Source organism: Paramormyrops kingsleyae, chromosome 5 (genome assembly GCF_048594095.1).
Source record: "Paramormyrops kingsleyae isolate MSU_618 chromosome 5, PKINGS_0.4, whole genome shotgun sequence".
Lineage (NCBI taxonomy): Eukaryota > Metazoa > Chordata > Actinopteri > Osteoglossiformes > Mormyridae > Paramormyrops > Paramormyrops kingsleyae.
The window spans coordinates 17,182,055-17,196,458 of NC_132801.1; the positions used below are offsets into that span (position 1 = coordinate 17,182,055).

General features: G+C 39.1%; 1 protein-coding gene across 5 annotated transcripts in view; it reads right to left on the minus strand.

Moving 5' to 3' along the window:
• Positions 1–249: 249 nt before the first annotated feature.
• The window catches only part of stxbp4 (syntaxin binding protein 4), a 56,013-nt gene continuing 41,858 nt past the window's right edge, over positions 250–14,404 (minus strand). For 3 of the 5 annotated variants that reach the window (XM_023822656.2, XM_023822654.2, XM_023822655.2), the window contains 4 exons: positions 12,019–12,195; positions 7,859–7,975; positions 7,589–7,638; positions 250–3,843 (listed from right to left, as the gene is read on the minus strand). In XM_023822656.2, the coding sequence (XP_023678424.1) occupies positions 3,696–3,843; positions 7,589–7,638; positions 7,859–7,975; positions 12,019–12,195 (492 nt within the window). In that variant the 3' untranslated portion in view covers positions 250–3,695. Of the gene's footprint in view, positions 3,844–7,588; positions 7,639–7,858; positions 7,976–10,335; positions 10,636–12,018; positions 12,196–14,404 lie in introns of those variants that run through there. The other 2 variants (XM_072712260.1, XM_072712259.1) reach the window with 2 other exon arrangements.

The window sequence follows — 14,404 nt, forward strand, 5'->3', positions numbered from 1 at the left end:
CAACGTGACCATGAACAATATGGGAACAGTGTGACTACACTAAGGATTTCCCAGTCCTTCAGCAAGGTAAAGCTTGGAATACCGTCTGTTTATGTATACAGTATAACTCTTGCTGGTCAGCATTCATTTGTGTTTGCCATCTACTGCAGCATAAAAATCGCCAATATCTTTGAATCCTCCTAAATCTATCCCAGCGAATGATAACAAAAATAATGTATAACTGAAAAAACAATCACATTTCTGGGAAGACTTTATTTCACAATTCCTCTCTTTTATATGAACAAATTCAAGATATGTACAGTCATTACACAGCCATCTGGCAATTTTGTCCTCTTTACAGTTTTCCTCATATCAAATTGTAATAGCTAAATACAAAGACATAAATATTTATACTCACTTTCCATACTGGTATGTTCCATACCAACAGGGCCATATTAAATAATATTATCAATGACTTAAAATAATTTACATGATTTGTATTTGTACTACGATGGAGCATAAAGACAGCTGCGTAAATCACACTGATCTAACAGAGTATGAAGGACATCCATTGTTTACATTAACTCTGTCACCTTGGTCAGGCCGAGCATACAGCAGCATATTGGTGCTTCCCAGTGATAATGATAATCACAGGGCCCCTCAAAGATTACTGTGTCTGATGTAAATAATTCAGACATCGCAAACCATGAACTGAATTGTGATGAGCATATCCTGATCTGACATGAGCCTGAGTAGTGACACGTAACATCCATACTGTACGTCAAAGGTGATGCACACAATTCAATGTACAATAATGCAGAGAAAGATGGTGGAAATGTAATTGGACCAACATTTTGTCACTCTAGATGAGCTTCTTGTCAGGACTTTCCAGGAAATCTAAATTCTTTTTATATTGTACAATCCCAATGTCATCATTCCAAAAAGCACTCAAACAAGAAACAAACAACGGTGTCACTGTTTACAGTGACTGTAAACTGCCTTAATCTTTTTACTGATTCATATGACTCTAGCAATCTTTTTGAGGTGGAATGAATAAGATCCAGTATCATACTTCTGTTACATCATAAATTTTAATAAATTATTGATTGATATAATTTACTTTATAAATTTATAAACTGTTATTATGTGATGTATTGTAATATAATGCAAACGTATAATGCTTCCGTATTATATCTTCAGTAAGTTTCTCTTCGTATGAGCCTTGGATATGGGCAGCTTAGCCAATAACAAAACCAGAGAACCAGAGTAAGGGCACCACTTTACAAAAGGCTCCGTTTTGCCACTTGTAAATGGTAGTAACTCATTAATAAAAAGAAACCTGTGTTATAGCTTGTATAAAATTGTCTATTAATAATTTACAAAGTGTTACAACCTAATTAACAACCAGATTATAAACCATTCATAAACCCTTTATATGGGTAGCTTTATTGTAAAGTGGCACCAGAGTAAGTCAAAATCTTTTACTGGGCCTTCACAGGCACTGTGGGTTGTTTTCTATACCCAAGTCATGATAAGTAATTTACATGTACAGTGGTACCTTAGTTCTCGAACTCATTAGAACTCGAATTTCTTAAAAGTCGAACCAACCAGTTTGAAAAAAAATTGCCTAGAGCTCGATCTGAATGTCAGAAGTCAAACCGTGAACGCCGACCTAAGATAACTTGTTTGCGCGGGGAAATGAGTCACGCGGTTCGTCTCTCAGGGGAGACAAAGGGTAAAGCTTCAGTCTCAGCCTCGCATTCGCTGTGATAGCATCGTGCATGTTTACACTAACTGAATACATATATTTGGACAGTAAAAATACATTTAGACAATGGTAGACAGTAACAGTAATTAATATTATACTGTATATCCATCCATCCATTGTCCAACCCGCTTATCCTACTGGGTCGTGGGGGGTCCGGAGCCTATCCCGGAAGCAACGGGCACGAGGCAGGGAGCAAACCTGGACTGGGGGCCAGCCCATCGCAGGGCACACTCACACATGCACACCTAAGGGCAATTTAGCAATGCCAATAAGCCTCAGCATGTCTTTGGACTGTGGGGGGAAACTGGAGTACCTGGAGGGAACCCCATGACGACACGGGGAGAACATGCAAACTCCACGCACATGTGACCCAGGTGGAGACTTGAACCCAGGTCCCAGAGGTGTGAGGCAACAGTGCTAACCACTGCACCACCATGCCGCCCCAATATTATATAATAAAATACATTTAAAAATAAAGATTTCTTATTCATTATTTTAATAGTAATAATAAACCATTAATACGTTTAATTATAATAATATTGTTGTGCCAAGCGGGGACGGAACGGAGACAAAGACGCAGATGTCAGTGTATCGGGGAATACGGGGTTTAATTACAGGTAAGGCAGGCAAAACGCAGACGGACAATACAATGACCGGACTGGGGAAACAAACTGAAACGCGGACGAAATACAGAGGACTAATGACAACAACCAGAAACAGCTGATCGCACAGGGATTCCGCACGGGGTTAACGAGGGGGCATGGCACACGGAAGAAGCGGACGATTGGGGCAGAACACATTAGTTGGATACATTTATTTTCTTACTTTACAAATTACTGTTTTGATAAATGTGCTTAGATGTGTTTAGTACAGTATATGCTCTTCTTGTTTTATCCGGTTCATTTTGTGTTTAAATGCTAAAAAAACATATTTAGGTGTAATTTTGGGGGGTTCCCACCAATTAATTTGTTTTTCCATTATTTCTTATGGGGAAAATTCGATCACAACTCGAACTTTGTAGGATTCGATCCGGAGTTCTGAACGGATTAAATTTGAGTTCTGAGGTACCACTGTATATGTAATATATGCCTAAATGTATTGGTGTTATTTGAGAGACAATTTCATATTCTGAATACTGTATCCAGGCAACGCCAGCCATGCCGAAATGATTTAGATCAACGGGGCTCAACAGGTCACAATGAAAAGCACCTTTTAATAGACTTTGTTTTGAACTGACCCAGTTTTACAGAGCATATCCACAGAATTGTGCGAAAAGATTATTGTCGGCCTGCTTCCCTTCAAAAATAAATCATGAGCCATTTAAACAAACCATGATGTTTTTGACACCCTGTGTATTAATGGGAATATAAATAAATAAATGGGGTTCAGTTTAATATCTTTGAATCACACTCTCATTGGTATGTCATTTACACCACCTCGAGGCATAGGTATGGAGCTGACTCCTGCCTGGTACAAGAAAGAGGACTGGATACTGGACAAGTTTATCGATTAAGATAAGAGAGTAGAGGGAACCCTTTCAGTGCCATCTAATTTGCTATTAATATAGGTGTCACATTAGGCTACTTAACACAGAATGTATACTGTATACTAATGAAGTCATCATGCACTAATACTTTTTTAGAACCTAGATGTATAGTGGATATTTATTTCATCAGAAACTATAAGATGAGTAGCTGGAGAAAAAAACCCATTAAAATGTACTAGATATTTAATATAAATTCTGCAATTAGTAACCGTTACTAAAACATCAAAGTTTGCGTTGATTGAATGATGAGAAGCCCTCAAAACTTTGCAGTATAGTCCCTAACTGTAGTTGTTGATGCAGTTTAACAACGATCACTCCTCAGTAGGCAGACAAAGGGGCTACAGGAGGACGGTTTTCCCGGGAGTCTTCTGCATGCAAGACGACACAATGTGCCACAAGAGCTCACTTACAATCCACCTCAAGAATAGCTCTAACAGAGCGGGTGAGTTCCTTGGCTTCCTCAGCCAGAGCCGCAGCATTCCAGGGAGTCTTCTTTGTGGGACAGGAGGCTGGTGCCTGGGACTGGCCAAGCTTGGCATCGTTTGCAGAGCTGTAACATAAGAACACTGTTTGAAAGGAGCGATCCTGAAGCTGGAACTGTGCAGTAAGTGAATCAACTGAGGGAAATTATCAAATAAATAAGGTACCTGAGTCCAGCTTAGACATTTAATCAATCAGAAAATCCCATCATTATTACATTTTCACTAAAGTCTTCCAAAGTTGGCAGCAGGCTGCAAACTAAAAAGCCAAAAGGCTGTAGAATGATACCCCTGAGTGCTTAGCTGTAACTGCTCTTGTAAAATAAAAAACTGAATACATATAAAGCAACTGATTATATATGGTACACACACACACAGACACACACACACACACACAAATCCTTTATTTGCCATTTGTCAAAGTATGAGTACAAGTACATTGGAATTCTTGTATCATTGGAGTTCTTGTATTTAGTTACTTATAGTTAAGGTCAGCGCTGGGTAGGGATTAAGGTCATCATGTTGGGATTAATGTTTTCCCCACAGATATCAATGGAGAGTCCCCACAAAGATATAATTACAAACCTGTGTGTGTATGTATGTAAATTTAAAAATGCAAATGTGCATTCTTATACTGTCAAATTCTGTTTGGCTTTTTTACACGCAGGAGGGGGCCTCACACCTCCAGGGCTGGGTACTGGAATCCAACCTCTTCTCCGTGTGAGTTTTCATGTTCTCCGTGTGTCATGTGAGTTTCCTCCCACAATTCGACCACATGCAGTTGAGCTCATTCACATCTTTAAATTATGTCATATGATTGTATGTGTGAGTGTGTGTTGCCCCACAAATCTGACCAGGATGACCTTTTGGAAGATGGATAGATACACATTCTGTGGCCACATTATTAGGTACACTTAGCTAGTGCCAGGTACTGTAGGACCCACTTTTGCCACTGAACCCCTTTGTGGCTAAACCAGTGGTGTGTTCTGAGAAGCCATTCTACACATCAGTTCTTTTCGTTTATTGAATGTTTTTTGCTTCGCAGGAACTGCAATGAATAAAAATAGCAGCAAGATGGTAGTTTCTGGGATACTTTAAAGACTATGTCTGGCACCAACAAACACACAACATTCAAAATTGGTTGTGTCGTGCATCCTACCCATTCTAACCTTAGCCAAGAGGTAACTGAACCCCTTGAAGCTAACTGTGTGCTGTATCTATTCAGTTGCTTCCATATGTTCGCAGTTTGGAGGACCGAGATGTTTGTGTTAACAAGCATGTGTTCCAAAAAAGTTAGCTGCTGAATGAAAAATAATATATACTGGAAATTGAAATTGTATATGTGTCTGTTCATACTGTGTGTGTATTTCTGTATATAAGTATTTTTAAATGGTTATTTGGTTACAAAAAAAAAAAAAACACCAAGATAATACAACAATTTATAGCACAACAGCCTAAAGTTTATCACTCAATATTTAATTCACATCCCCTTCTGATGATTAATTACAGTAGCGATATGTTTTTGTTTGTTTGATTCGGTTTGAAATTAATACTGTACACTGTCACTTATCATTTTGATCGCAAACTATTCTTGGTTTCTACACAGAAAAATCTGTATTTACATGTGCGTGGGCTCTCTACAGTAATTTCTATCGCGTTCTTAAGGTACTGTAATATCAGGAGGCAAAATAAAATTCTTCATAAATGGCCTCTCCAAAGTATTTTTTTTTCAGAATCTATTGAAAAATAATGCTCCTTTTTCTGAATAATTATTTCACAACATTTTACTTATTGTGTGTGTGGCTCTGCAGTGTGCATAATTGGAAGGTTGCTGGTTCAAATACTGTGGTCGCCAGTGTGACTTCACCGTTGGGCCCTTGAGCAAAAGGTCCTCAACTCCACTTGTACTGGGAACCAGCTGGCCCTGCTTTCCCAATTGCACATTGTTTTGGATAAAAGTGTCTGATAAATAAGTAAATGTATTCCAAGCTGAGCTTTTTAAACAGTAACATGTCACATTTTGTGTGACAACAGAGATGCTCTTTCATTATCAACTCACCAGCTGCATGTCATGCTACAACTATAGCTACTATAAATCATAGTGTGTCGAAACTGATCCGATTCCACATTTCACAAATAATAATAATAATTCAATACAGTACACAGCCTGCAGCCTCCAACTAGCCAGGCTTTAATGGGTTAAATAGTTTATAGTCTTATATTTCCCAGAGATGGTAGGGGTCTTCATTAGAGAAGCCGGATCCTGGTTGCACACAGAGGTGTCACGGTCATCAAGGCAATAAGTACACAGAGGCTGAAGATACTGATTAGGCCTTGTTAAAATCACTGCCAAGTCCAGGTGAGAATGTGACACCTTTTTTGTACAAGCAATGCTTTATTATTCTCCCGATTTTCAAGAGTAAAGTACAACTCCCTCTGTCTACTGACAGCAACTCAAGAGTTTTCTGCCCTATTTTCACCCTCCAAATGTAAAAATCACCTTCCACCAATTAAATATAAAGGTGAATTAAAACTTTGGATGATAATAGTACAATGTACCTGCTATAAAGCCTTAATGACACAGTGACCTCAAAGGTTCTATCAGTATCTCCAGCGTCGGTCATGTTCTCTAGGCAAGAAGTGTAAAGCAAATATATACACTGCCATGTCCGTGGGACTACTGGGGATCAGGTAGGATCTGAGCAATCTGACGTAGGTCAGATTGATGGCCGTAGCCAGGACTTTTAAAATACCAAGGTTGAAAGTGTTAACCCTTCCTAGGCATGTCCCATAAATTATCGTGGTTATTGGAAGTGCAGAAAAAATACTGAGGATTTGACCTCGGTGTCCTCAGTGGTAGGTATGGGCATGTCCCCATTATAACTCTGTGACAACGATCATGCCTCACGTCCAGGTCCCCGCACCAGATTGCAATCACCGGAATACTAAAAGCTGTGCTCCAGTATTGCTGAAGCTATTTAACCAATGAAACTGGTTTTACACTTTGCAGGGAATTGTGACTCTTTCAGGTTACCGAGTGTACTACTGTCCCGCTTTCTTCTGCCTGCTTGAGTTCCCTCCTGTGTGCCTTGGCATGACTGGTGTGCCCTGATCCCTCTCTCTGTGTGGGTGGTTGTAACAATCTCCCTGCGTCTGTGTGACTGATTGCCTTTCCCTTCACTCCCCGGCACAGACCTCCCACCTTACTGACCCTACCACCCATTTCCGACTCTGATTCTAATTTAATTTTGCGGCTTCATGTTTGCTCTACATTGCGGTTATCTGGTCCCAGTGACAAACTTCATAGAAATTAAACAGAAGTAAAAATCGCCCATAATGGTACAGATATGCCCCAGATGAAGCAAATCATTTGCAAATTTCCTATAATCAACAAAAGAAATGAGCACTGATCACTGCACTTTGAAATGGAAATGCACTTTGAAATGGAAACACAGCGAACTTTGAAACACATGTTTTGCCGTCTTTGTGTGAACTATAATTAAAGATAAAAGAGAAAATAGATATAATTATTTTACCGTTTTATTCTCACAGTCCAAAAATTCACCCAAGTGTGGCACCATTTTACATCGTAAATGATCTGATCAAATAAGGGGCCCCGGCAGTCACTATTGTTATTGAAGTGTTGTTAAGAGAAACAAGTTACAGTGTATTTTCTTTCAAATAAATCATCCTCTGAATTTGATGTATGTTTAAAAAAGCAATATACAAAATTTGAACGTATATAAACTGAATTATCTCAGCAAATAATTCTCAACAGTCATAGGCCAGACTTAAGTAATGAAATCTATCTCTTACCGGTAGTTTTTTTGAGAAACTTGACTGTCTGAGAGAAAGTCTTGGATGATCTGTAAAAACATGTCATACGCACTATTGACTAAACAGAGCATGCCAGATTAAAATCCCAGATGAAGTCCCACTATTATAACCCTGAGAATGGTCTCTGTTAATGTCTTGCTTTTTGTGAAAATATTCACCATCATCATCATCATCATCATCATTATTATTTTTATTGTTGTCTGTTGTCGTTGATGTTGTTATTATACAGTCTTTGAACCTATCACATACCTCCACAAAATGCAGAAGCTTCCATGTGGAGACCTCAAAACCCTTCTTGGGGTTCTCGGATTTGTGCAGCTGACACTCTAGTGCTGCAATTCCCTTCTTAAAATCCTGAGTTTCAACCTGTTTAAATAGAAATCAAGTATAAACACCACACCAGACATTCTAGTGAGAAAAGGTTAGCATCAAGCATAGGAATTAATATGAATATGAAATCTTAGAACTAACTATAATTCACAAACTGGCCTTCTGAAGTACGGAAAATACTTGTAACTGTGAAAAAAAGTAACAATCACAGACTTAAACAGCAACATGCGTTTTTAAAATGAAATATCCCTTTACACACTTTTCTCTTTCTAAAGCAGTTTTCCCAGTTTTGGAGGGGTAGTATAAGTCTTAATGTTAACAAAATCTGTCTGCAAGTAGGGATCAAGCAATATTCATGTAAGAGCACCTATTTGGCTATGGAGAGATTATCTATTAAGTTTCAATTTTCATATAATATCAACGTGCAAAAAATGCATGAATTTCCAACTTAATGACCTTCCCTGGCAGAAAATGCAGTGTCCATAAAAGTCATAAAATCAGTTGTGTCCCTGTATCTCTAAAATATTTCAGCTACCCATTCAAAACCATATCAAATATGTCTTCATACTAATCCATGTCATGTAAGACTAATGTGTGTCCTTTCATCAGACCATTTTCCAATTGCTTGTTTGGCACAGGGTCAAAGTCTTGAAAAGCTTGAAACCTTGCCCAGAAAGCACATGACATTCCGGGCCCCTCTGCAGTCCATGACCTTAGTGTGGTGCAGGGGTTTGTATGTCTTAATGATCCACAGAGATACAGGGCCTTCCTATGGTCTGTAGGAAGAGACCCAAAAAGTCTACGATCCTTCAACCCAAGACCCCCAAAGAAATGGACAAAAAAAAAAGAGCATGTATTCCCTGCCTGTAAAGAGATTATCAGTATCCACCCCTGGATCCAGGCCTGGGGGAGATGTTTACCACCCACGTAACCCAGTCATGCTCAACCAAAAATGACTCTGTGGAGGCATCTTGTGGGCTCACCACCAACAAAATGAAATGTGGAAGTTAGATACAGTGCCAGTTGGGCATGGGGAATGAGCAGGAAGAACCCAGATTAGATCTTGATGAAGGAAACTGGCTTTGGTAATGTAGACCATTACCTCTTTGGTAGGGAAGGAGCTATTGCAAGAGAGGTATCAGTTAGATATATTCGGCCTTACCTCCACTTCAGCTCTACTTAATTGAGGGAGGAGTCTCTCTTACTCCAGAGTCCCCCAGAGTAACAGTCCACAATCAGATGTGGGGATGCTTATAATTTCAACAGTTTTTTTTTTTTCTTAATGAATAAAAGACTTGTGGTAACACGTCACTTAAGGCCATGGTTTCAGTAATTTGTAAACACATTCATGACAAATAATAATGCATTCATAAAGCATTTCAAAAATGGCTATAAATATTTATCAAAAGGCATAACACATTATATCCATGTGTATTATGCATTATGAATGCTTTATGAAGCTCTCATCTTTAATGCACTATACAGTAGATACCTTTACAATGCATTCTGATGGTTTCTAATGGTTGGTATAAGCATTAAGGATGCTTTGTACTGCATTATAAAGGTGTCTGTAGTGCATTATACTGTAGATGAGAGCTTCATAAAGAAGTCATAATGCATAATAAACATGGCCGTAATGTGTTATGCCTTTTTATATATAGTTATAGTCATGTTTATAATGGTTGATGAGTGTGTTACAATGCATTATGAATGTGTCTATTAATTACCAAAACATGGCATTAAGTAAAGTGTTACCAGACTTGCTTATATATAGGTATATGTTGCAGATTTTTTTGGCAATGTGGTGGGAAAGAAAATTGAGTTTGTGCAGGAAAGGTGTGGGGGCTTCGGAATGAAACCTCTCGATCGTGGGTGGAGTCTCTCCATGGTGAAAGACATCAGGTGGGTGTCGGGATACTCACAAATCCCAGGCTGAGGGCTGTGTAGCTAGAGCGTTTGCCAGTGGACAAGAGGGTTACCTCTAGGCAACTGGAAGTTGCAGACAGCAGACTTTGACTGTTGCTTGTGTATATGCACCAAACAATGGCTTGGAGAACCCTGTCTTCTTAGTGAAAGTGGGTGAGGTGTTTAAAAGGGTACTGCCTACAGACTCTGTGGCCCGACTGTAAGACTTCAATGCTCATGTGGGGAATTATGGAAGTATCTTGAGGATCATAACCGAGATGAAAGCACCACCCCCCCCCCCCCCCCAAAAAAAAAAAAAAAAAGAAAATGTCCCCTGTGCTTAGAAAGGTCGTAGACATTGAATATGAATGGACTATGTTCAAGGCCTGAATTATTGTAGTGGTTACAAAGAGCTGAGGCCCGAAGGCAGTCAGTGCTTATTATGATATTAACCCTATAGGACTTACTGGTGGACAAGGGTAGTGAGGGAAGCTGCTAAGCTGAAGAAGGAGGCCTTTGTGGAAATGCTTGCACAGGGGTTTCTTGTGATAGCTGGAAGGTAGCAAAGGCAGTCACTGAGGTGAAAGTGTGAGCTAGGAGGGCCCCTGGAGGAAGAATAGCAGCTAGTCCCAGATGTGTTTTGTCAAAAAATTTTGAGGCCACAGGAGGGGGAGGTACGACCTTATTCAGGATGTGTTTACTGGCAATGGAGAAGTCCTGACCAGTACTTCCTCTCTACTGGCTGGGAGAGTGTATTCCAGGGTACTGAAGAAGAGACTCCACCTGATGGTCTAACATAGGATTCATGAGGAACAATGTGGAACGCAGGAACATTCGATCAATTCTTGTCCCTATTCTTTTTTGTGATCCTCAAGAACATGACATCAAGACACAGCTATGGCTGGAAGAGTAGAATATGAAGATAGAGTCATCCTTGCTATTTGCAGGTGATGTCATACTTCTTGTGTCATTTGACTAAGACCAGCGACACAGACAGCTGAGGGCAAAGTAGCAGGGATTATAAGCAGCAGCTCAAAATTTGAAGCTATAGAGCTATTCAAATGGGGAGGAGTGCCTGCTTTTAGTAAAGGAGCCTAGCATCTGAATTCGATGCGCAACCCCATCCTCGCTTACAATCCCGAGATTTAGGAACAACGTCATGAGTGTAAAAGGTCAAATTAAGGTTTCTCCGCTGGGTTGCTTGACTCACTGTGTGTGGTTTAGAGATCTGGAGGAACCTCGGAACAGAGCTATTGCCCTTTTGGATCAAGGGAAGTCAGCTGAGATGGTTCAGGCACCTCCCAAGGGGTACATTCAACTGGGTGGAAGACCAACGGCTTATCCTGTTCAGAGTCACAGTAAGCCTGAAGTCTATTCCAGGCAGCACAAGGCACAAGGCTGCAGAGCAGCCAGGATGGGATGCTTGTGAGGTGCTGATGTTCCAAGGATAATTAGGGGATTAATTTAGCAAATCTGGTATATCTGATTTATCTTTTTTTTCAGCAAAAATGAGTAAATGTAAAAATTACACTTATGAGAAATGCTTAAATGCATATGTAAACTGAAGTGTGCAGATGCAAATGTGCATTTTTCTTTTATTCATTCTCAATAAGCAGCCATTTGTATTTTAATAAAATTCAGAAAGTTGTAAGTTGTTTGTAGCCCTGGAAAATCAAGCAATGCTTAGCAATACTTTGGAAAATTTTTCATGAAATATTTAAAAACAGAACAAAAAAAGATCTAACATGTAAGGAAAAGGTCATGATCAAAAGAAGCCATTCTCGCTTAATTAAAAGTATGAAATGCAGAAAGGCAGTACAATGTGGATAAACCCCAAAATACCAGGAAAACCAGAAATTGCTTTTCTTTCTTACTGTGAATTTGATACCTAACTTTTGTATTGGATCCAGAGATAAATGTTTACCTGTGAAGACATTTATGCTCCAATGACCTATAAGGATATTAGCCAGATTTTTTTGAATTCTAAAAATAACTGCCTACATAGAAATCGCGACGATCACATCAAACCCGCCCTGCACATCTTCCCAGTTACTGAATAATACAAAGCAAACAGTGACCTACTTTACAGGGAACAGGAGAGAAGGAAAACCAGGACTGGATGCTGCCAAGGAGTATGGGAAAGAGAGAGAGAGATGGAGAGAAGTAAAAGCCACCTTCACATGGGCAGGCTGGTCAGTGATCTGGGCCTTCATCTCAGCTATCTCTGCCTCCAGCAGCTGGATCACCTCCTCATAGTCTATTTCCATGCCCCGGGCCTGCTTCTGGGCTGCCTCGGCCAGGTGGATCCGGGTCCGCAGGGCCCTGGTCTCGTCACCGGCGGCTTTTGCTTCCTGTAGAGTAATAAAATCACACAAGCTGAAGAACACCCCCGTGAGCTCCCACACGAGAGACCTGCGCTCTTCAGCAGGCAGAGGCCACTGTAAAGCACCTCAAGCCTACCAATAAACCTTTTACTGTACATCCTTGTCAAGGTAAAAAATAAATTCCAACTTTTTTCACATTCTGTTTTTTTTTATGTACTGTAGGCTTGTTTTACTTATTCTATCTGTAGGGTAATATTGTCCTGCTTTTGCAGTACTGTATTAATTCATGCATTATTTAGTGGGTTTGTGGCATGTAACAAACAGGACAGTCTCTGAGTCTGACTCTTGTATAAAAAAGGATACATTTAAAATTATCCGAAAAAAAAGCTCATATAATGACAAAATCACCATCCAACATAAAACCCATGTTTTTCAATCATGCTTTGCAACCGAAAGCAGTAACTGAAGTCTGTGTTTATGAATAACAAAGACAGACGGCTCGAGAGATTAAAACAATGAAATCTGTATGCTGGGTGACGGTCTCATTTGTCAGCGGTGAGTTATGGTGCTGGAATGTTTACAGGAAGGTGCTTAAATTAAATGCATAGAATAGGAATATGATTTTCTCTTGTTTCTGGTAATGTTTAAAGAGAAATCGATACTGCTTCTCTTAACTTACTGCCACACACTGATTATCATAAATATAAATTGTGCTGATTTATTTTTGCACCCAGGCAGTGGGTGAAAAAGCAGTTAGACTTAGGTGGGAAGCGGTATGTACCCTAGCGGAATAAGTATATAGGATTTGCATTTTTCTTTTTTCTCTTGGCTTCACAGACTTTTACAAGAAGACATGCAAAAGACAGAGGGTACAGGAAATGTTAATATATCAATATTCAAGATACATTAAAGTACCATGTGTAATGTAGCCATTCTCTGTTTAGCCATCCAACTATATATGTTAAGCACTGTGGATATATTTTCTTCCTGACTTCTCAGCATTCACAAAGCGATCACGTCCAACTTAATGTAGCCATCTTTTTACTAATACTCTCAGGGAATAAATCTCTGTATTGGGATGAGTATAAGCAGAATCTATATTGGTGTTTTCCTCAATATTGTCCAAGCTAAAATGACCCGATTTTTAGTTAGAATATTAAATGGAGCCAAAACAACAAAATGGGCCTAAATGGACTTATCACTCTTGGCTGGTGCTTCAGGAATGCTTTTGTAAAATATTTCATACAATTATCGCAAATGTGTTTGTAAATGGATGTTCATGTATATTTAAATGTAAATGGAACTCCACATACAACACACTAAAGATTTTCAATAAAATATGTATTTAACCTATGTTGAACATATTCAGTATGCATTGACAAATCAGTATTAGTTAACTGCTATTTACAGGTTACATCAGTTTTATATATAACAGTAATTAATCTGGAACACAATAAGATTTAAAGCAAAAATGCAACGAAAACACAAATCGGGGAGATATGTGGTTATATTCAAACAATGATTTTGGCAACTGACCACATCCCATTATGATTACATAAGAGTATATAATTTTTTCCAGTTTATTAAGAGACAGCAAACAGTACATTGCAGTGCATTTCTCAGGGTAAGCTGCAAACAATGGTCTCCCACAATTAAGGCACCACCAGCATCTGCCATCCAGGGACTGGGTGATGCAATTAGGCTTTCTGCCTAGACGGGAGATGAGAGTTAGAGTCTCAGCGTGAGAAGCCTCCAGCAAAATTGCTTCATTGATGTTGAAACTGGAATAAGAATGTACTTTCACTATTAATGGGTGATGAATATTCTGCCCTTTCTGACACTTAACACACAATTTCTATACCAAGTGCTGACAGCATGTTTCAAAAGGCAAGGAGATCACAATTAAATGTTTGATTGGGGGCTACAGCAGTTTACATGAAAGACCTAGCTGACAAAGAATAAAGGCCTAATTGATCATAGGTTAATATACTTAGTAGCCATGGTTACACATTGTATTAATTTATACCACGCTGTGGTAAATATTATTTTCTGATTGGTCCAGAGATGTCAGGTGGATGTTGATTATTTATGTATAACCACACAGGTAGTTCCTGCAGACTAAAACAGCTCTATATTAATGTATTTTAATATTTTATCAAACAAGTCAATATAGAAACCTGTGTGACTTTTACTTATAAATAAGCAGTTATTCTTAGCATCATTTTCCTTTGTTTTC